Source organism: Pleurodeles waltl, chromosome 9, assembly GCF_031143425.1.
Source record: "Pleurodeles waltl isolate 20211129_DDA chromosome 9, aPleWal1.hap1.20221129, whole genome shotgun sequence".
Taxonomy (NCBI): Eukaryota; Metazoa; Chordata; class Amphibia; order Caudata; family Salamandridae; genus Pleurodeles; species Pleurodeles waltl.
The window spans coordinates 209,283,654-209,304,638 of NC_090448.1; the positions used below are offsets into that span (position 1 = coordinate 209,283,654).

The 20,985-nt window shown below is 45.8% G+C and overlaps 1 protein-coding gene across 1 annotated transcript in view; it reads left to right on the forward strand.

The window, feature by feature from the left end:
- The window catches only part of ACOX2 (acyl-CoA oxidase 2), a 256,635-nt gene that overhangs the window by 101,638 nt on the left and 134,012 nt on the right, over positions 1-20,985 (forward strand). The window contains exons 8-9 of the mRNA XM_069206549.1: positions 112-274; positions 10,602-10,792. Coding sequence (XP_069062650.1) covers positions 112-274; positions 10,602-10,792 — 354 coding nt within the window. The remainder of the gene's footprint in view (positions 1-111; positions 275-10,601; positions 10,793-20,985) is intronic.

Below are 20,985 nucleotides of genomic sequence, written 5' to 3' on the forward strand. Positions count from 1 at the left end.
ATGGACTCCTTTTATTGCTTATGTGGATGAACCTGGTTTAAAAGTCTGGTCCGGAATCAATGTTTAATATGTGTATGTGTCTATTAATATAAGTATTTAATTATTTTATAGTGTACCTGAAGCACAAATATTAGACTACCAGACTCAACAACAGAAGGTTCTGTCGCAGTTAGCTGTAGCATATGCTTCACATTTTGTGTCTGCACACCTCGGACAATTTTACAGCAGAGTCTACGACGAGATCAAAATGGGTAAATTTGATTCACTACCTGAGGTAATTTTTTATTAAGACAAAACCATTATAGATCTAACTTGGACATTTTTGCCACTATTTACTGCATGGTATATCACCACTCCTTCTTATCCCTGAATCACCTTATATCTGTCATTTAGAATGTAATGGGGTGTTGCATGAGGTGCTTGCATAAAGGATTCAATAGCACTACAGAGATGGTAAAGTCCAGTATATGCTTTACAGTGCCCCAACAGACTGCACGATTAGTAGTCTCCATTTATTTAATTAATAATCAACTTACTAGCTCTAGGAGAGCGCTGGCACGCACTTTAGCGGGAAATAAATCCTAATGTGGTTATATATCTCCAGTCATACTTCATAGTAAAGCTTTAAGGTCTGGTAGCTAAGACAATAAAACCTGGGGCTAGATTTAAATAAATAAATGAATTGTGTGACAGAGGGCAAATTGTTGAATATTCCTGCTTCACACACTGTTAACTTAAATGGGCACTGTTCTGGTTTTTTTTTTTGGTTTTTTTTTCTTCTCTTCTCTTCTCTTCTCGCTCTCTCTTTTTTTTTCAGGCTGATGCGATACACCATTGTTTTGCCTGGCTTCCATAGGAAGCCTCTATCGTTTACTCCAATTCTGGTAACTCACTGCTATGATGTAGGAGCAGTTGATAGCAACACACGTTACTCATCGCTGCTATGGCATAAAGGCTCTCCGGGCCAGGTTGACAGAGGTTTCTGAGCCTGTCGGCCCAGCGATGCTTCCCTGCATTTACTGAAAGCTGAAACCACAACTGAAAATGGGGGAAGGAAGGCAGGGAATGTGGTGGGGGTTGGTGAAGGATGGCAGGTTAGGTATTTTCTTCACATTTGGGTCAGGAATGAGGGACCATGGTGGTGCCCCTATCTTGGCAGGGCCTCCACAAGCATATATGTTAAGTGTTTGTGGGTGGCTACGGGGAGCCAAGCAATCCCATCTTCAGAAATATGTTTAAAAAATAGGAAATAGCCCTTTGTTTTCTGGGGCAATATGATGTGACCCCAGGAAAAGTTAATAATATTGTTTAGCATTCCCAAAGCTGGAGCTTTAGCTCTTTAGTTTGGAAATGCATGGGTTCCTTGTGGTTGGGATTATGGCTAAATTATATAGCATGAGGAGTGAAAAAAAAGAATCTGACACTTGCTTAATGTTGTATTGACTACAAATGGTTTATTTACGTGTTTATTTCAGACTTTGCAATGACCCCGTGAAAAAATCACTAGGTCTGACTTTTATATTTTGACAGTGACGTACATTAAAAATATCCTAGAAGTTCACTGAAAAAAAACAAAGGTTAAAATGAAATAAGTGTAATTCGAGCCTTAAAGTAACTAACTCACACCCTCACCATGCATAGTGTTGTCATTAATGATGTAATTTACATGTCATCAGTGATGGTATCAATGATGCCATCAAACATTTCTTGAGTATTCTAACATGTGTGATCATAAGAAGTGCATAGCTATGGCATGAGTTATAACTTTGTGGGAGAGGAACCCCTCTACCCCAGTAATTTGAACTGAACCTAAATAAGCATGTCAAACCAAATTCCTCCGAATTCTACAATTTAACTCCGGTGGTACTATTTCTGAGTGGATCTTGCATAAAGAACACTTGTAATATCATTGTAGAAGAGTAACATAATAAATCATGATGCCAACTCAGTGGCTGAGTTCTGGATCAGGGAAGAGTCAATGAGTTTTAGTACATAAATCTCAAATTAAGTGGCACAGAGTAAATGCCAGGAAGACTCTAATTCCAATGTTAATACAGAATAGCCAAAGGTCAATAAAATATAACTTTCAAATAGGCAGCAAAATCAAGAAATGTTGGACAGCATCCCCATTAAAATGCAAAAGTCTGCAAGGACACAGTAGCTCACTCCCAAAACCAAGGGTTCTTTATACCCAATTGGTGCATAGAAAAATCAGCTAAAACACAGATTCACCATGGCATGACCATTTATTACAGATTCATCATGGCATGATCCATGTAACATTTCTTTTGGCAAATTAGAGTACAGGACGCAAATGGCATCATATGTTAGCACTATCACATTTTCTAAATAAGCAGGATGCTCACCAGTGATACAGTCTTCCATGAAAGTTTTAAACTTAACTTGCAAAATCTAACAAAATCTGTTCATGAACATCTAAAATGAACTCTGCCACATAAACACAACGTAAGAAGCCTTGAATGATACAACCTTCCTACTACTCCAGAAGCTTCATTTAGTTAGGCCTTTCTATTATTGTCGATCAAGAAGACACATCACAACAGATGTCTTTGCTTTCGCAGAGCATGTGGGGTTAGAAGATATGCAGGGGGACCTGATGGGAGGAGTAGATCCAGGAGTGAAGACATTGAGACAATCTATTTTAGCTAATATAGCAGCTTCACTAAAATGCAATATAAGCAAAACACATCTAAATCATATATTAAACTTGTTTTACTTCTATACATACTATTTCATTTTTTACATATAGCATTGTCACCATACGCAACTATGCCAACCGCACATGGTCATCTTTGGTCTTAATTATTTTAACAATCAAGCAGAACTCACTTGAGAGTCTCTCTGTAACCAGTGTGTACATCTGTTGTCTCGTGAGACTCTCATGAGCACAGGGGGTCACACAGACTCCAGAGAGACTCCCATTTGATCTTGGTAGATGAAAAATCTTTTTTTTTTCAAATTTGACCCTAGGAGTGGTCCCTCATGGACCCTTCCGGCCACTCCTCCAAGGGTAGGGGGTCAGGGTATCCCTACCCTACTTCCATAAACCTTCATTATTTTTAATTTTCAGGACACAAGAGTCCTATAATTGTGGCTGACACATTTGTATTTGTGTTGCGGCCAGCCAATCACAGGAAGTACTTTTGTGGGACTCAGGCAGCCTCTCACTTTTGCAAGATGACTGACGTGGGTAAAAAGGGCCTCGCTGCCAATCAAATCGCTCCATTATTTGAAGTTGCGTGCCCGCAGAAATCTTGCAAAACTTGTGTGCCTAGTCGTTCAGATATTTTTATATGTTGAACCTTGATTCCTCAAAAACTACATAACAGATTTACATCAAATCTCAAAATGCACGCTTTCTGGGTATTGATCTAGATTTCTGTCAAATTTGGTGTTATTCTGTTCAGCCGTTGTTTTCTGAAATGCTGTTCAACTTTCCTATGGAAACCTGCATTGGGAAAAAAACGTGGTTTGGGACCACCCCTTTTTCTCTGCCCCTACTTGACATATCACCCCAAACCTTTCTGGGAGGGTGCTGAGCTGGATATATTTGTCAAACTGCACCAAAGTTATTAACAAACCAAAAATCGATTTTCTATAGAAACGTGGTCCTAACTATAGCTACCCAGTTGGGACCACTACTGGGATATATAGATATACATGTTACTCTTGATGCCCAATTAAGAAATCCTTACCAGATGTTCTAAAATGTTGTGGTTGCTCTACTAGATATGCAACTTGTAAACTATAATATCATATGGAGTTTGTAAATGAAATAGATTTTTGTTTCGTCCCAACCAAAGCTATTCAGATGCAGCCAGAGCCACCCCTACCCAACTACGTGAATTTTACTAGACCAGGTGCCTCATCTTTGGGAAGTCCAGCCCTGCTGGAGCACCTTTGGAGCCCTGCAGTGTCGGCAAGGGCCCCCTCGGGTTCCGCACTGGCGGCTTCAGCCTCCGTTTCGGAGGGCACCCAGGGATCCGTTCCTGGATCTGAACCGGTGTGGGTCATGCCATCTCAACCTTGCCCCGATGACGGTTCAGATGTCGACGCTCCTGACTCCGCCTGGGCCCACTTGTTGGTGTTGATCCCATACTCATTTCTGACTCAGATACGGAGCAGGACCAGCGTCACGCGACACCAACTCCGACTTCGGTGGGGACCTTTGTCCCTAGGTCGGATCCTAAACCTTATTCCTATGGGTTCCGGCACAATGAGATTTTGGAGCGGTCGCTGGACCCTTTAGAATACCAGCTTGATGAATCCATGGACTGGGCTATGGACCTGGGTGAAGCCAGTGGTCTGAACACTTCCCGTCACTGGCATTTTCTCCCCCTACCGTGGCTATGGAGGAGGGAGTGTCTTATTCCATGGTGGTGAAGAGAGCAGCCAAGGTCCTCGGCCTTGAGCTGCCTTCGGTGGCCGTCAGGACTAACCTCCTGACTGAGGTGCTTCAGCCCGGGGCTTCCTCTTCAGAACCTCTTTTGACCTTTAATGAAACCCTCAATGATGTCCTACTGGGGATTTGGTCCAAACCCAGCAGAGGGGCTCCTGCTAATAGGACAATAGCCTGCCGCCATAGACCAACACCTAATGCTCCAGTGTTCCTAACGCAACACCCATCCCCCAAGAGCCTGGTTATCCAGGCCTCTACATCCCCAGGCTCATTCCCTTCTGCATTCCCTGATAGGGAATCCAAAAGAATGGATCAGCTTGGGAAGATGTTTTCTCCTTCCAGTCTGGCATTGCAATCCTTGAACACCACATGCCTCTTGGGCTGTTAGTCCCATACTTTATGGGACACAGTTGGGCAGGTGCTGCCACAGGTCCCGGAGGAGGTTCGGACCATACTCTCCCAAGCTGTTGCTGATGGTAGAGATGCAGCGAAGTTCACAATATGATGTGGACTGGATACGACCAACTCACTAGGTAGATCGGTTGCATCAACAGTGGTCTTGAAGCACCACGTTTAGTTGAGGATGTCTGACTTTTCGGGGGATTTCCAAGCCGTGCTTATGGACATGCCCTTCGATGGCACACATTTCTTCAGAGACAAAGCAGACTCGTCGCTCAAGCGGTTTAAGGAATTCTGGGCTATGGGAAGGTCCTTGGGTCTTGCAGCTGCCCCTTGCCCCCCTCAGTCTGCTTTTCACCCCTTTTGTGGCTATGGAAGAGGCACCCAACCATGTCCCTTTCCCTCCAGCGACAGTGCCGTACATGCTGCCCAACCTCTGCATGGCCGGGGACATGGGATCCAACGTCGTCATGGATCAGGGGGCCAGCGGTCTCCCCAGTCCACCGCCCCTCCCACTGCAGCCTCCAAACCTTCCTAGTCTGACGCTTCACCATCAGGGACCAGTCGGAGGCAGGATTCGCCATCACCTGCCCCGCTGGCAATCCATCACGTTAGGCAGGTGGGTTTTGCAAATAGTCCAACAATCGGATGGCAGAGAATCACCTGGCACTTCTCCGGGAGGTGGTTACGGCTCTCTTGGCCAAGGGAGCCATAGAGAGTGTCCCTGTGCCAGAAGTAGGTTGTGGTTGTTATTCCCGCTACAGTTGGCCAGTAAGGACAAGGGCTTCCACCCTCTCTTAGACCTTTGGTCCCTCAATCTCTTCCCCAAGAAGGAGAAGTTCAAAATGCTCACTCTGGCTCAGGTCCTTTCTGCTCTGGATCCAGGAGACTAGAAGGTAATGTTGGACTTGTAGGACACATACATCCGTCCTGCCTGCCCACAGACGTTACTTGCGTTTCACGGTAGGCCACGAGCATTTTCAATTTACACTGCTTTCCTTTGCCCTTACAAGCACCCATTTGGTGTTCAAAGTGATCGCAGCTCATTTGGGCAGGTCAGGATTTGATTTCTTCCCCTGCCACGACGACTGGCTGTTCAAGGTGGGCTCACCCCACGCTGTCATCTCCCACCTCCAAACTACACTATAACCGTGCCGAAGTCACACTAGACTAATTCCCACATTCTTCCTTTCATAGAAACTGTTCTCCATACAGTGCAGTTTCGGACCTATCCTCCTGAGCTGCGGGTCCAGGATATTCAGGCTATGATACAGATGTTTCAGCTTCTATCCTGGATTTCGGTGAGACTGACTCTGAGGCTGCTGGGCTTCATGGCCTCCTGCGTCCTGCTGACACATGCCAAATGGCATTTGCAGGTTCCGCAGTAGGACCTGAAGTTCCAGTGGGCGCAACATCAGGACAATCTCTTCGACACGGTCCAGATCTCGGAGGGAACTGCACAAGATGTGCAGTGGTGGCTTTTGAATTGCAGTTGGGTCAGAGGCATAATCTTCTCCCTTCCCTAACTAGATCCGACAGTAGTGACAAATGTATCCTAGGATGGGGCGGCCATATGGAAGAGGCAGAGGGAAGACGTGCCTGGCCTCCAGTAGAGTCTGGGCTCCATATCAGTCTTTTGGAGCTCAGCGTGATAAGGCTACCATGGAAAGCATTCCTTCCCTCTCTCACAGGGAAAGTGGTGTTCAAGGACAACACCACCACCACCATGTGGTACTGCAACAAGCAGGGTGGGGTGGGGTCGTGGAACCTTTGTCAGGAGGCTCTGTATCTCTGCACATGACTGGAACATCAGAGCACTTTCCTGGTGGTTCAACATCTGGCAGGTTCTCCGAACGCCAGAGTGGACGAACTCAGCCCTCAATGCCTGGTCAACCACGAATAGCATCTCCGTCCGGATGTGGTGAAATGTTTCTTTTAGCAGTGGGAAGAGCCTTGGTTAGATCTGTTCGCCTCCGCAGAAAACACGCAATGTCAGCTATTTTGGAGTTTCCAAGGCGCCACTCACTCAGTGACACTTCGTCTGGAGTGGAACTCAGGCCTCCTTTATACTTTTCCGCCAATACCACTTCTGCCCAGAGTTCCGATTAAGAGCAACCGGGCCCAAGTAATTCTCGTGACATCAGTCTTAGCATGAAGAGTCTGGTATCCTGAGCTATTGAGCATGGTCATTGATCCTCTAATCAGACTGCCCTTATGGGAGGGTCTTCTTTTGCAGCAGCAGGGGGCAGTTCTCCACCTGAACATGTGCAGTCTCCGCCTTCTTGCGTAGAGGTTGAGCAGCGGCAGGTGACAGCTTTTGACCTTCCTCCTGAAGGCTGTAACGTTGTCGTGGCAACTAGGGGTCCGTTCGGTCCTGCAGAACTTCCTAGTGTGATCTTGGTTCCCAGACCCACCTCCAGGGATGGTATTGCTTGGTTATCTACTCTAAGGTAAGAAATCTGCAACTAGGAGTCTCTATCAGATGAACTTACTTACCTTCAGTAATGCATTATCTGGTAGAGACATATTCTAGTTGCAGATCCCTTACTGATCCACCCATCCTCCCCGCTCTGCTAACTGATTTCTAGGGACAGGGACTTTCCTTTCTGGGTCCTAGATCTGATGAGTCAGTGGTTCTTCATGGCTCTGCTCTTCTGGCGTGGAAAGTCATAAAAAGAAACTAATGTCAGCACACTGGGGTGGCATTTATAGAGGTTCAGCGACATCATAACCAGCAAGCAGGACACCGACGATGGATGCTGAACCAACCGACACCACCCAACGGCACGCAGAGATACTGCTCAAGAACAATCTCCCAGTCCAAACCAATGCCAATTCTAAGGTAAGGAATCTGCAACTAGAATATGTCTCTACCAGATAATGCATTACCAAAGGTAAGTAACTTGTTCTTCACTCTTCCACTTTGACTGCCTGTACTTTATCAGTGACATCTGATGAGGCAGGAGGCCCTCATTTTGCATACCGCAGACTATCCCCAACGGTTAGCCGCATAACACAAAATGATGGGTCTGCCCTATAGAAGGTGGTGCAGGTTCCCTGATACACCTGTACCTTATAGACATTCATAGGCCTTAGGCTGACTGAGGGGTCCTGATGGGTGGCAGATCTCTTGTGCTACAAGGCCTGTGCTGCACCACTAGCAGTTGGGAGCCCTTTGGGTGTGCATCTAAAGTCACATTTCAAGTTTTCAAAATTACTGCATGCCGTGGGGGTTTTTTCCCTACAAATTTACTCCAGGTGCAATCTGGAATAATTTGTGTGGGTGAAAACACCTACGAACAAGGGAAAATATTCAGAACTTTGATGCTTTAACACCAGTTCAGACTCAGACCCTTGGTAAAACTGACCAAGGGAATAACCGCAAGGTGCAATAACAGCTTTACTCTGCTGTGAATTTACCACATTGTATTTCCGTGGCCATCAAAATGAGGGCCAGATTGTTTAGAAGATAGCAGTGTACTCTTAACACTGGCAGCTGTTCCATTTCATCGTGTCTCCTCCAGGAGCTGGATGATTTCCTCTTCCTGCAAGTTTTATGATACAAACGAAATATATAGGGGGTGATTCTGACCCCGGCGGTCTTAGACCGCCGGGGCCAGGGTCGGCGGGAGCACCGCCGACAGGCCGGCGGTGCCCCGCAGGGCATTCTGACCGCGGCGGTAAAGCCGCGGTCAGACCGGCAACACTGGCGGGCTCCCGCCAGTGTACCGCTGCCCTGTTGAATCCTCCAAGGCGGCGCAGCTAGCTGCGCCGCCGAGGGGATTCCGACCCCCCCTACCGCCATCCAGTTCCCGGCGGTCCGCCCGCCGGGAACCGGATGGCGGTAGGGGGGGTCGCGGGGCCCCTGGGGGCCCCTGCAGTGCCCATGCCACTGGCATGGGCACTGCAGGGGCCCCCGTAAGAGGGCCCCTACAAGTATTTCACTGTCTGCTTGGCAGACAGTGAAATACGCGACGGGTGCAAATGCACCCGTCGCACCTTCCCACTCCGCCGGCTCGATTACGAGCCGGCATCCTCGTGGGAAGGTCGTTTTCCCCTGGGCTGGCGGGCGGCCTTTTGGCGGCCGCCCGCCAGCCCAGGGGAAAACTTGAAATACCCGCTGCGGTCTTTTGACCGCGGCGCGGTATTTTGGAGGGCGGAATTCTGGCCGCCCGCCAGAATCAGAATCACCCCCATAGTCCTGAAGACAGACTGATACTTGCCTTGTAGTACAAACAGCAGAAAAGCATTAGCAAGTGAATGAACTCTGAGCTCTTATTCCATTAATGAGTTGTAGACGCCATGAGATAGTTTGGAAATGTAATACACATGTAGCATAGATCTGTCTGTTTCATCATGCGTGTTGGATAACAGATGTGACCTAGTGGCTATCTTCCACCTTTGAGATCTGGATTTGAATTCTGGCTTTCCTGCTTGACTAGATCTACCAATAAAATTGGCAGCAATTCAGGCAGTTCAGTTCTTAGTGTGTGCCATGCAACAAATATTAATTCATTCTTGATAACAGACCAGAGCTGGACACTGGGTGCTATGAGGAAGAAATACATCTATCTGTTTATAAAACTATTACAAACCACCTTGGAGTTCTCCACCCTCACTTGGCCACAGAAGTATTTATTGATTTGCACATTTCTTATCATGTGCAGTTTAGGGTCTTTCATCTAGTGTATGATTACTTTTGCAAATTAGAAACTGCATAAGGTTGGTAAAAGCATTGTAAATAATATGTATAAAACTGATTCCATATTAGCAAAGCGTGACTGGGTAACTCTGAAATTTTGTTATGATACTTACTCTCCACAAAGCTACAAGCTTGACACTGGTTCATATTTTTTGAGTGTCCCACCCAAAGTTTGCTGCTCCTGGCATTGCTGGTTTGTAATGGATTTATAGCTTTTTCATTGGATGGAGTGCCCTTCGCGTAGGAATTCAGGGAGGAAACACCCATCTGAGTTTAGTTAATTGAGCAATTTGGTGGACTGAAGGTGAAAACATACTCAAGAAGTTGCACAAGTGAACAAAGTTGTTCTGTAGTCCTTGGGCTGTCTGCACAGATTCACGTTTCTTCATTGGAATGGCCTCTTCTGCTCTTCCGGAGGCCAGGAATGGTAGATAGATCTGGTGCTCTCCATACAAAATATTTGGTTTCTAGTGAAGTTAACATTAATTGAACCTTTTCCCTCAAGAGACATTTGCCTACATTAACTACATACACCTTAATTCAAAATGAGCTGTTACTAGTGGGCTAGCAGAGAACCAGGTTAACACACCAAACTTCTTCCTGCCTGAGGCAAGACATTGGATGTTAGGTATTTTTTTTATACGTCCAAATACAAAGGGAACTAAACATTTATTCAAAGTTGTCATAAATGTATTTTATGTATATTTATTTATAGTAAACAGAAGTGCTGCACGGAGAATATAGTAGACAGTTAACAATACTTAGTCACCAAAAATAATGTGTAGTCATGATATGTGAAGAATTGAAGAGTGACATGCAATACCGTTAAATGTAGTGTTTAGTGGGTGTTGGACCCCTTAGGATATAGCTGGGTCGTATGGTAGGACTTGTGAGTGGTCCCTTTGAAATCCAGGCTGGGTCATCGTAGCAGTTGGGTCCAGCTAAAATTACCACTTTGAGAGCGTGCAGCAGAGTGGTTAGGTGAGTTTTCACAGCTGTTAGAACTAGAGTCTGCCCATTTTCAGTTATTCAACAGGAATCATTTGAATGCTTTCAAGTATCTATTTCTTTTTATCACAGCTTCATGCCATTGCTGCAGGTCTGAAGGCCCTTCTAACAGAGTACTGTGCTGCAGGAATAGAAGTATGTCGGAAGGCATGTGGTGGTCACGGTTATTCCCTGCTGAGCGGGCTCCCATCATTATACACAAAACTGGCAGCATCTTGTACTTATGAAGGAGAAAATACTGTCCTGTTCCTTCAAACTGCCAGGTATTTCATAGGATTTATTTGTAAATCATTTATTATCATGTGTTTTACTATATATGTAGCCTGTCCTATTCCTTCAAACTGGCGGTATTTCACAGAATGTTTCTGTAAATCATTTGACATGTTTTGCTATTTTTATATCTCTTTAAACTGAGTTTTCATCCTGTTTCTAATATCTTATTTTATTTATTGCTTTATACAGAGTTTTCATTCTATTTCTTATATCTAACTATTTTATTTTGCTTTACGAAGATGTTTAATTCTGTTTTTTCTATCTTACTATTAATGATACTTCATATTGTGTTTCCAATATCTTACTATGTTATGTATTGCTTTATACAGAGGTTTGAGCCTGTTTCCAATATCTTACTATTTTATATATTACTTTATAGAGATGTGTTGTTGATTTTAGCTTCTTACAATTTATTTATATAGTGCATTATACACAGGTTTCATTCTCTTTATATTATGCTATGTTGTATTTTACTTATACAGAGGTTTCATTATGTTATTAGTATCTTAATATTTTCCACCTTACTTTATACACAAATTTCATTATGAAGAAAATCTTTTCTGTTCTTAAGGTCTGTAACGCCAAGTTTCTTCAGCATTGATGTTACTTCGAGTCAGAAACGTTTTAGTCAGCCACAACTTAGTAAGAGTATAAAATACTTTTGTTATTTTAATTCTCTACATTTTAGGACCCTCTGTTATGATTATGTTGAAATGCTGCATTTTTGTTGTGCTGCTGTTGTGTTGTTATATTTATTTGTAGAGCACAGTATCCCCCTCTACAGTATCCTGATGCTGTGCTGGTTTTGGAGCCTGGCCCAAGGACGGGGGAGGAGAGCTAGTCAAAGAACCAGGCTTAAAGCCTTTTGCAGTATTTCACAAGTGAGGCGGAGTCTCTGATGTGAAGTGGAAGTTTGTTCATACTATGGGAGCAGTGTATGAGAGGGTGCGCCCTCCAGTTCCTTTCCTGTGTATTTGTTGTATGTGTGCATGTTAGACCCATCAGCCTCAGGGTGGCATTCTCCCAAACGTTTTGCCTGTTTGCCTCACATTTTTCCTGTGTGTTTTAGTTGGCCTTAGTACTCTGCGCTTTTTACTGCTGTTGACCTGTGCTAAAATGCATGTACTTCTCCCCTAAACATTGTAACAATGGTGTATTCACAATTGGCATATTTAATTTACTTGTAAATCCCTTGTAAAGTGGTATACCATATACCCAGGGCCTTTAAATTAAATGTGACTAGTGGGTCTGCAGTACTGAGTTTACCACCCACGCCAGTAGCCTTTCAAACCTGTCTCAGGTCTGCCATTGCTGAGCCTGTGTGTGTGCAGTTTCACTGCCACTTCGACTTGGCATTTAAAGCCTCTTGGAATGTCTTCAGCTCCCCTTTTATTACATATAAATCACCCCTAGGGTAGGCCCTAGGTAGCCCATAGTACAGGGATCTATGAAACTAAAAGGCAGGTCATGTGTTTTTAAGTTTTACCTGTCCTGGTAGTGGAAAAACTCCCAAAGTCACTTTGCACTACTGTGAGGCCTACTCCTCTCATAGGCAAGCATTGGGAATTTCTTAATATACTATTAAGCAGAAATCCCTGATCAGAAAGGAGTAGTTACTTCATGTTTCATATCATTGGAATGGTAATGATAAATCCTCTTTAATGGTAAAGTCAGATGTAACTTTACTATTTTAGAGAAGCCACTTTTAGAAAGTGGGTGTTTCTCTGCTCTTACTGCTCTGTGTGCCTTGCAGCCTGTCTCCCATAAACGTTCGGGTTAGGTGACAGCTACACTTTGTGTATTTCCTCTAGACAGTCACAAACCCAGGAAGGTTAGGTGTGTCTGAACACATCTGCATTCTGTTTGGCCTCCCTGGGCAAGAAGGGTGGAGGGGAGCTGACACACTTGAATAGGGAAGTGCATGTCCCCACACAAAGGGCTTATTAGCCCCCTACTGATAGTCTGGAGCTAGGACAAGAAAGAAAGGATCTCTGTGCACTTCAAAGACCCTTCTTTGAAGTCACCCCCACTTCAGAGGCACATTTGGTTATAAGAACTGGGTCTCCGACCCCACCAAACCAGTACATTACTGGACCTGAGAAGAACACTGCCTGGAGTAAGGACTGCTGTGCTGCAAGAAGTGCCATGTTGCTGGACTGCTTTCCAAGCAGGATTGCTCTCTGTCTTGATGAGTTACCCTGGTGCCTGCTGATCTCTGCCGAACTGAGAAAGAACTGGACCCACTCATCTGACTCTGAGTGACCCCAAGGGCTTGCTGGCTTGCCCTCTGTTCTCCTCCAATCTCAGGAACATCAAAGACTGCCTGCACTCTGCTTTGGCTGCTAGACTGTGCCATAAATGGGTCCTATTCTTGCCTGAGGTGCCCTCTCCAGTCCTGGGCCTCCAAAGTGGGTTCTGCAGCTGTTTTGCTGCAATATAGACGCATAGTCACCTTTGTGCCAATGGAAACAGACGCATCACCCTTTGACACCGATGCAGAGGCTGTTCGACGACAGCGGTTCTACAGCCTGCATGGCCCAACAAAGACGTTCCGCATGGCTTGACGATGACGCATTCGCATCATCGCAACAGAGCTTGATGTTGATATGGGACACGACTGCGAGGCTCAATGCTGGCTCATCGACCTGACTCTGCAGATCAGTACAGACCCATCACCTTCGCATTGCTCGTTGACGCTTTGCTCCATCCAGGGTACTCTTTCAGTAGCTGTATGCGGGTCCTGAAGCCGGCCTGCCCTCCATTGCAGTCGGCCTGAACTTTGGATTTGCCCAGGTCCAGCACAACCTCAAATAACCCGTTGGTGCTAATGTCTTCTAAGCACTATTTTGGTTTATTCATTAAAATTTAATATCTTGGCTTTTACTGATTGGATTTTTGTTGTTTTGGTCTCATTTTGCTCCAATAAATATTCACTATTTTCCTAAAACTGTGTGTGTGTGTGTGTGTATGTCTATATAAGGTGTGTGTGTGTGTGTAAGGGGTGTTTTTGTTTTGCACAGATAGTTTACACATTGCCTCTTTAGATAAGCCTGCCTGCTCTGTGCCAGCTTACCAGAGGGAGAGCACAGGTTATCTCTAAGTGTGTATCTAGCTTACCCTGACCAAAAGAGATGGTTCCTGCTTGTACAGGGTGCATAGTCTGACAACCAGAAACCCCAATTGCAGCAATGGTTATCAGCTGTGAGGATAGTACTTGTGTTTGTGCAATAGCATATATTAACTCAGTGTTCACTACAAATGTACACCAAGACCATCTCAGATTTGTTTTCATTCTCTCTGATTGCCTCTTTAATATTTCTGCTAAATTATGCCTCACTCTGGAGAAGCAGCACCTATACCTGCAATAATAGTTTGAGCTGGCCAGGTTGGAATCCTACACTGTGCTTTAGCTGAAAGACTTCTGCAGGGAGTTTCAAGTTTCTACAAAAGGCTTCACAACAAAGGGGGAGCTGCAGAAATCCTTGAGAGCTTGGGCAGAGACCCAGGTTACAGAGAATGACATGCCAGAGGAGGAGCAGGAGATTCCTGAGGAGGATGACCTGATTCTGTATTCCAATGTGGATTTGAAACTACCTGTGAAAAATGGCCAACAGCTTGCCAGGAGTGGTTCCCGGACCAGGGAGCAGTGTCTTTTCCAGGAACTTGCCTCCAGGGGAGCTGGAAGACAGGGGGTAGGAAAGGCAGCTTAAATTGGAGCTTTCAAAATTGATACTGGCTCATGAGTAGAAGACTTTTGCTCTTGAGCTCAGTTTGAAAGAGCTGGACATAAGAGCCCTGGAAGTAGGGTCCAGCAATAGAAATGGTAGCAGCATAACTGCAGTCTCCACTGGTGAGTCAAGAGCCTGGATACCCAAGGATTTGGTGCCCTGCTATGTGGTGCGGGATGACATAGATAAATGGATTGCAGCTTGTGAAGTGACTCTAGAGTGCACAATGTCCCAGAGGAGCACTGGGCATGTAGTTTGTGGAGGAACATGAACAAAGTGGGGAGGGATACATTTCTCACATTAAAGGTGGGGGACTAGATGCACTACACTGCTATGAAGGCCATACTAGTCACCAGGTTTGGGCTGACACCTGAGAAATCCCAACAGGGGCACAGGATTGTATCACAGAGTTCGGTGGATTGCTTGGACTATGCTAGCAAGGCGCTAGGGGTGGGGCAGCTAAGCAGCAGATAATGAAGGGCTGTACAATTAGGTTTTAAAGAAGGAGCATACTTGATCTTTGTTTTACAGAGCTGCACCAACACCTAGTGGATAGTAAGCTTTCTGATCCCAGGAAGCTTGCTGAGGAGGCAGACTTCTGGGTCAGCACCAGTGTGTTTGAAAAGACATCTGGGGTTGAATCCCAAAAGGGTTGTCAGGGTTCCCACCAGAAGAAAGCAGGGGATATAAAAATACAAAGCAACTCACAGGGGAAAGGGTCTGATTCCCATTCCCAATCTGGCTACCAGAAGAAAAACTACCCTGACAAAAGTCAGCAGCCCAAAACTCCTGAGTGCTATGCGTATGGGCACTACAAAGGGGATCCCACGTGTCCAAAAAGAGCACAAGCTCCCATTTTAGTGAACACCTCGGGTGGTTAGCAAGCAGTGGGTGGGAGGGGAAGGTTGGGAGTGGGAGTTTGACCCAGTTATTGTGGGAGAGTTTAGTGGGGTTACCCTAGTGTCAGTAAGATGGTTCCTAAGATCTATGTGCCCTCCAATGCTACAAAGTATAGGCAATGGGTCGGCATCAATGGGCAAGGTATTAAAGCTCTGATGGACATGGGTGCCCGCATGACTATGGTAAGGAGTCACTCAAATAATGGGCAAAGATAATTATGGCTCCCCCACGCTCACCTACTAGACCGGTGCCAAACCAAGTCGATACATGCAACGTTTTGTAAGAAGCAAATTGACACATGTGCTTCTGTTTTACATCAAATGTATTGCAAAGATTAACAATTCAACATTATATTGTCATAACAGATTGATACAATAGGGTTTCCCCATATTTGCATCAATAATAAATCCTCTGTCTCCATACCACCTTGTAGGCATAGAACCAAACAAAAAGTCCATATAAGTAATGTAAATAGTCCTGAACCCATTTCTAGAACCATTAATTGATTCCACCCAATTGTTTAAGCCAACACGTGCTTCGCAGTGATGGATGCCGCTGCTTCAGGTCCGATATTACAAAAGCAATAAATACCACTGTGGTCAATCCAAATATAATTAAATACACAAATGTCCCCATAGTGCAAAAATCATTCTTCCATTTCTGATTACCCCAGGGATACCCATGTTTGTGTTATTAAGACTTACACATTGTTTACAGTTGAATTTTGTAAGCTCATTATACATACACGGTATTCCCTATATATCCACAGAAAAGCGTCTTGTCACATTGCATTTTGAAGTACACTCATCCCAAAATTATGTTTCCAATCCATCATCCATGCATGAACCTTCCCACACCTTCTGATTGTGTTCCCTGAACTCAGCTGTTTAAATGGATCCATGTCGAAAGATAAAGTGACATGGGACAATGGAGATACTATACAACCTCCAAAATATCCACTGTCAAACTGCTGGTTGATCCGTTTTTCATTCTGACACAAATGGACCTAAACTCCTTTAGTTTTGTTATTGACTGATATTTGTGGCTATAAATTGGGAGGTTCCAGCAAGATCTGCTCAAATTTCTGCTCTACCGACAGCCCAAAAACTGTCATTAGTCCTAGGAACTATCCCTGCCTCACTATATAGACACTAACATTGCAATTAGTCACACAATGTGTACATAGTCACAATTGCTTATGATTTGTGAGATTCTTTAGTCATAACCGGTTTCCCACCAAAATGCTCCTAAGTCTGTAATGTCTACAAAGAAGAAATAAAAATATGAGAGAGAAAAAAAGAAGAAATCAGAATGAGCTTAATGGTACTTAGACCCCGTCCACTATTACAATCAACATAAAATACAAATTCTTAAAACTACTGTATCCACCCTCTAGACACAAATCGTTTAACAATTCTGTCCTTTTATGTCCCATGTTTATGTATCTATTAAATACTAATCTCTTATTAGCTTTTCAGGGGTGTCAGACCTGCGTGATGTACTAACTAATGGTATCCATTCTTTTAATCACAACTTAGAAGCAAACATTACAACATATGCTGGCAGAGCACAACATTTCATTCTTAAAGTTACAATGTAGGTTTACTCCAAGCGTGGTTTTATAGTCACCCTGTTTGTCTTTCCAATCAGGAGAAATAGAATGTATCTACATCCTAACAATGTACCAGTCAACAAATACTCTCAGAGCGCAACACTTCATTCTTAAAGTTACAGTAAGTATATGCTCCCTTCGAGCACAGTTCTGCAATCAGCTTACTTTCATCTCAATCAAGAAAGCCGGAATTAATCTACATTTTAACAGAATCCTATTGCATGTGATTTATGCCACTGTTGATCCGGGCCTCAGGTTTGCTGCCGGTCACGCCAATAGCATTGATCTACACTTGTAACAGATATGTCGTCCTGCCTCTGCTCCTGCACCTACTGTCCACCACATTCCTTGTAATCTCACGCCCTCCATTGAGGATCAGCTCCTTCCCGAATAACTCCAAGATTTTATGACACTGTATCCTGAAACAAAACCAGGAACAGTTATATATAATGTAACCATTACATGGCCACTCAGTATCCCCTAATCTCCACCGGTAACCCCAAACATACTGTGTTTAATTGTGTTGCCGCTCTCCCATGTCCCATGCCCATATCCTAGAGCAACAAACGAAACCAGGAACAGTTATATATAATGTAACCATTACATGGCCACTCAGTATCCCCTACTCTCCACTGGTAACCCCAAACATAGCGTTTTTAATCGCGTTGTCCCTCTCTCGTTTTGATCATCAGATACCGCCATTTTAACACCATCAATCAATTTAAATACTGGTCCTAATTAGAATTCAACCACCATTCAGGACTTAATTAGCCAAATTCAAACTAAACAGACAATCCAAAAACCCGTAACGGATTCACATTTTAGGTTCATCTCCCTGAAGCCCCATCCTAACCTGCATCATCCTGCCATTCTTGACAACCTGATTGCCCCGATTCGACTCCCCACCGTGTCGTGACCCGCTGGTGGCCCAGGGTCCAGTTTTGGATCTGTTCTGTGGGGCCCCGCAGAGAAAAAGGCCCCAGGGGCATGCAGGCGTGGATGTGAGGCCTAGTGTTGGACACAAGTCAGGCGTTCGCTTGGAGACGAGACACCAAAGGCCGTGCACCCGGTTTCTGAGGCCAGTGGGGTGCTATCGCACCTAGGGACACGCTGGTGCTGAACATTTTCTCCTGCCGCTGGACTGTCTGGGTGACTGCCAGAGAGGGCAGTGAGGCTGGCAGAGAGAGCTCGCAGGTGTCTGGGGACGCCCCATTCGTTGGTGCACCGCCGGGGCAGGCTAATCGTGATGGTGTTGACGGCAACTGGGTGGCTGCACCCCCTATATTGAGAGAAGCTCTGCAGCAACAAACTAGTGCAATAAGAGGAGGAGGTGCTGCCTTGGGGCCCAGCAGAGGGCCAGTCGGGACTGGGCCAAATACTTCATTGGAGGGCTTAGGTAGTAAGGAGGGGGACCTGGCTGCAGTGGACCGGAGATCCAGGTGTCTCCATGAGGTTCCCCTTGCCCAAACTGGGACCCCCGCATCAGCGCACGTAGCGCTGGCCATTGGGGACATAAGCTAACTGTGCCGATGGGGCGCCTTGTGGCCTGTGGTGTCCCCTGCCCACATGCTCATCTGGATAGAGCTGTTAAGCTGCTGCTGGGAAACGGTGAGCTGAAGGATTGGGCAGATTGCTCCAGGCTGGCTGCTGTGGTGGTGAATATACAGGGCTTTTCCCACCCCCTGGCCCTAACTCACATCAGATTGCCAGAAACAATGAGGGGCCCTGGTGCAGGGGGTTGAAAATCAGGGGCTCCCTGGCTGAGAGTACAGGCCCTGGGGCAGTCAGTAGCACAATCATGGTGAAGCTAGTGGACTCTGAATAGAATGGGGGATTGCCTTTTGGGATGAGCCACAGCCCAGACAGCCAGGTCCTGAGGAGGGACCCGGGCACCTTCCCCCGCAGTGGATGTTCCCTTCCCCATTATCACCTTCAAACAGAAGTTGTAGCCCCTGTGCCCCTACTCACCAGGGATCTGGTCCCCTGTTTGGGTGAGCTGCTGAGCAGGGAGCTGGACATTGTCATACATCAGACAGCATGAAGTGGGGCTGTGGGTCAGTGGATCTTGGCCCGGACTGAGTAGTGGTTCTGGGTGCAACCGACTCATATCCTGCTGTGGCGTAGGGAGGTGCTCGTCAGCACAGCCTCATGGGGAAAGGAGAGACTCATTGCCTCGCACAGGAGAATACCATTAAGCAATATGCCTCGCTGATGCCTGCCTCTCAAAGACAAACTTGATAAGAAGGCTCCACAGTAACAGAACACTGGCATCTTCCCAGGAGGAATCAACTCGAGCACACATCCTACTAGCCATCCAGGGCTTCCGTGCAGCATTAGAGAGTAAGATAGAGGTTGTTTCCATTGAGGTAAATCTCCTTCATATTGATCTGTGGAAGGTATTGGTCTAGGTGCATGACACTGAGGGATTTATTGTCGATCTCCAGTCGGAAGTGTCTGTGCTAAAAAAAGCAGGTGGCTACCTTTACCTCGAAGACGGGGACCTTGGAGGAGCAAGCCGAGGACGCAGAAGGAAGATTGTGCCATAATAACATCCACCTACCTGGGTTCCATGAGCAGGCTGAAGGAGGTGCATCGGAGAGGTTTGTGGAGACATGGATTTGTGAAACCTTGCAACTCACAGGTCTATCACCTTTCTTTGCAGTTGAAATGGCGGTATGGGTATTGGCGACCCCACCCCACACAAACACCAGGTGCCCCCCCACATGCCATTATCGCAAGAATCCTCAACTACAAGGATCAGGGCCTACATTATCTGTGCATCCCATGGAACAGACAATGGCCATTATGAAAATCACCCAATTTTAATCTTTCCGGCTTACATGCGGAAGGTTCAAGCTTATTGCAAACCCTTTCTGGAGGCAAAGAGGGAATTGAATTCCATGGGTCTCAGATACATGCTTTTGCATCTCACTAGACTGTGGGTGATCTCGGAGGGCAATTCTCACTTCTTTTACTTGCCTGAGCACGTTTGGCAGTGGCTGGAAATGTGGGACAAGGTGCCCCTGGAGCAAAGGGGCTCCCAGAGAGATGGAATGACTGACAGGGCAGGACCGCACTGCCTGGACTGGAGGGCATGGCATGAACATACACATAGGCCTGGCCAAGAGGGCGAGGGCCGGACTTACCTGAGGTTCATTGTCCAGGATGATGGCACCATGGCGGTAGCTGCCTCCTCCTCGGTGCTTAGCTACCAGAGGGACTCATTTGACCCAATGATGGACATGGAGCTAAGTGATGCCCCAGTTGGCCAAGGAGAGATTTGATTAACCTGGGTTCCATTTGCGGGGGGGCATATGATTGTGGAGCAAGCAGAACTTACTTTGACATAATGTGTCACAATGGTACAGCATATAATACTAATGTAAAACAGGGTGGGGCAGGGGGTGCTCCAGCCATGCAAAGTGGTTGGCCTAGTTTTAGGGAGGGGGTTTCGGCTATAGGTCCTGGCAGCAAGACAAAGAATGGGCGTCCACACTGTTCTGGTGTGGGGTGATTTGCTTAGGGTGGGGTGTTATTCAGTTATTGGTTGTTTTACTCACTAGTTCTTGTGGGGATTGGGTTCATTGTTGCAGTATAGTGTGGAATGTGGGGACCCTCTGGGGAACGGTCTGCCCTCTTCAGGGATGGTTTGTCTGGATTTGGGTAGGGGCCACATGTGTTCATGGCTAACTGTACTCATATTATCACCTGGAACATTGGGGTTGATGGATTACACCAAACGATCTAGAGTTCATTCGTACCTCCGGGGCCACCGGGTTCAGATGGCATGTTTGCAGGAGACTCATCTGATGGGTAAAGAAGCTCAGAAGCCAGAGAAAAAAGTGGAGAGGCCAACTGTTCTCCGCAGCCTACTCTTCATATTCCAGGGCGGTGGCGATCTGGATAGCTCCCGGGAAGCTGTTTCAGCATGTGTATAGTGAGG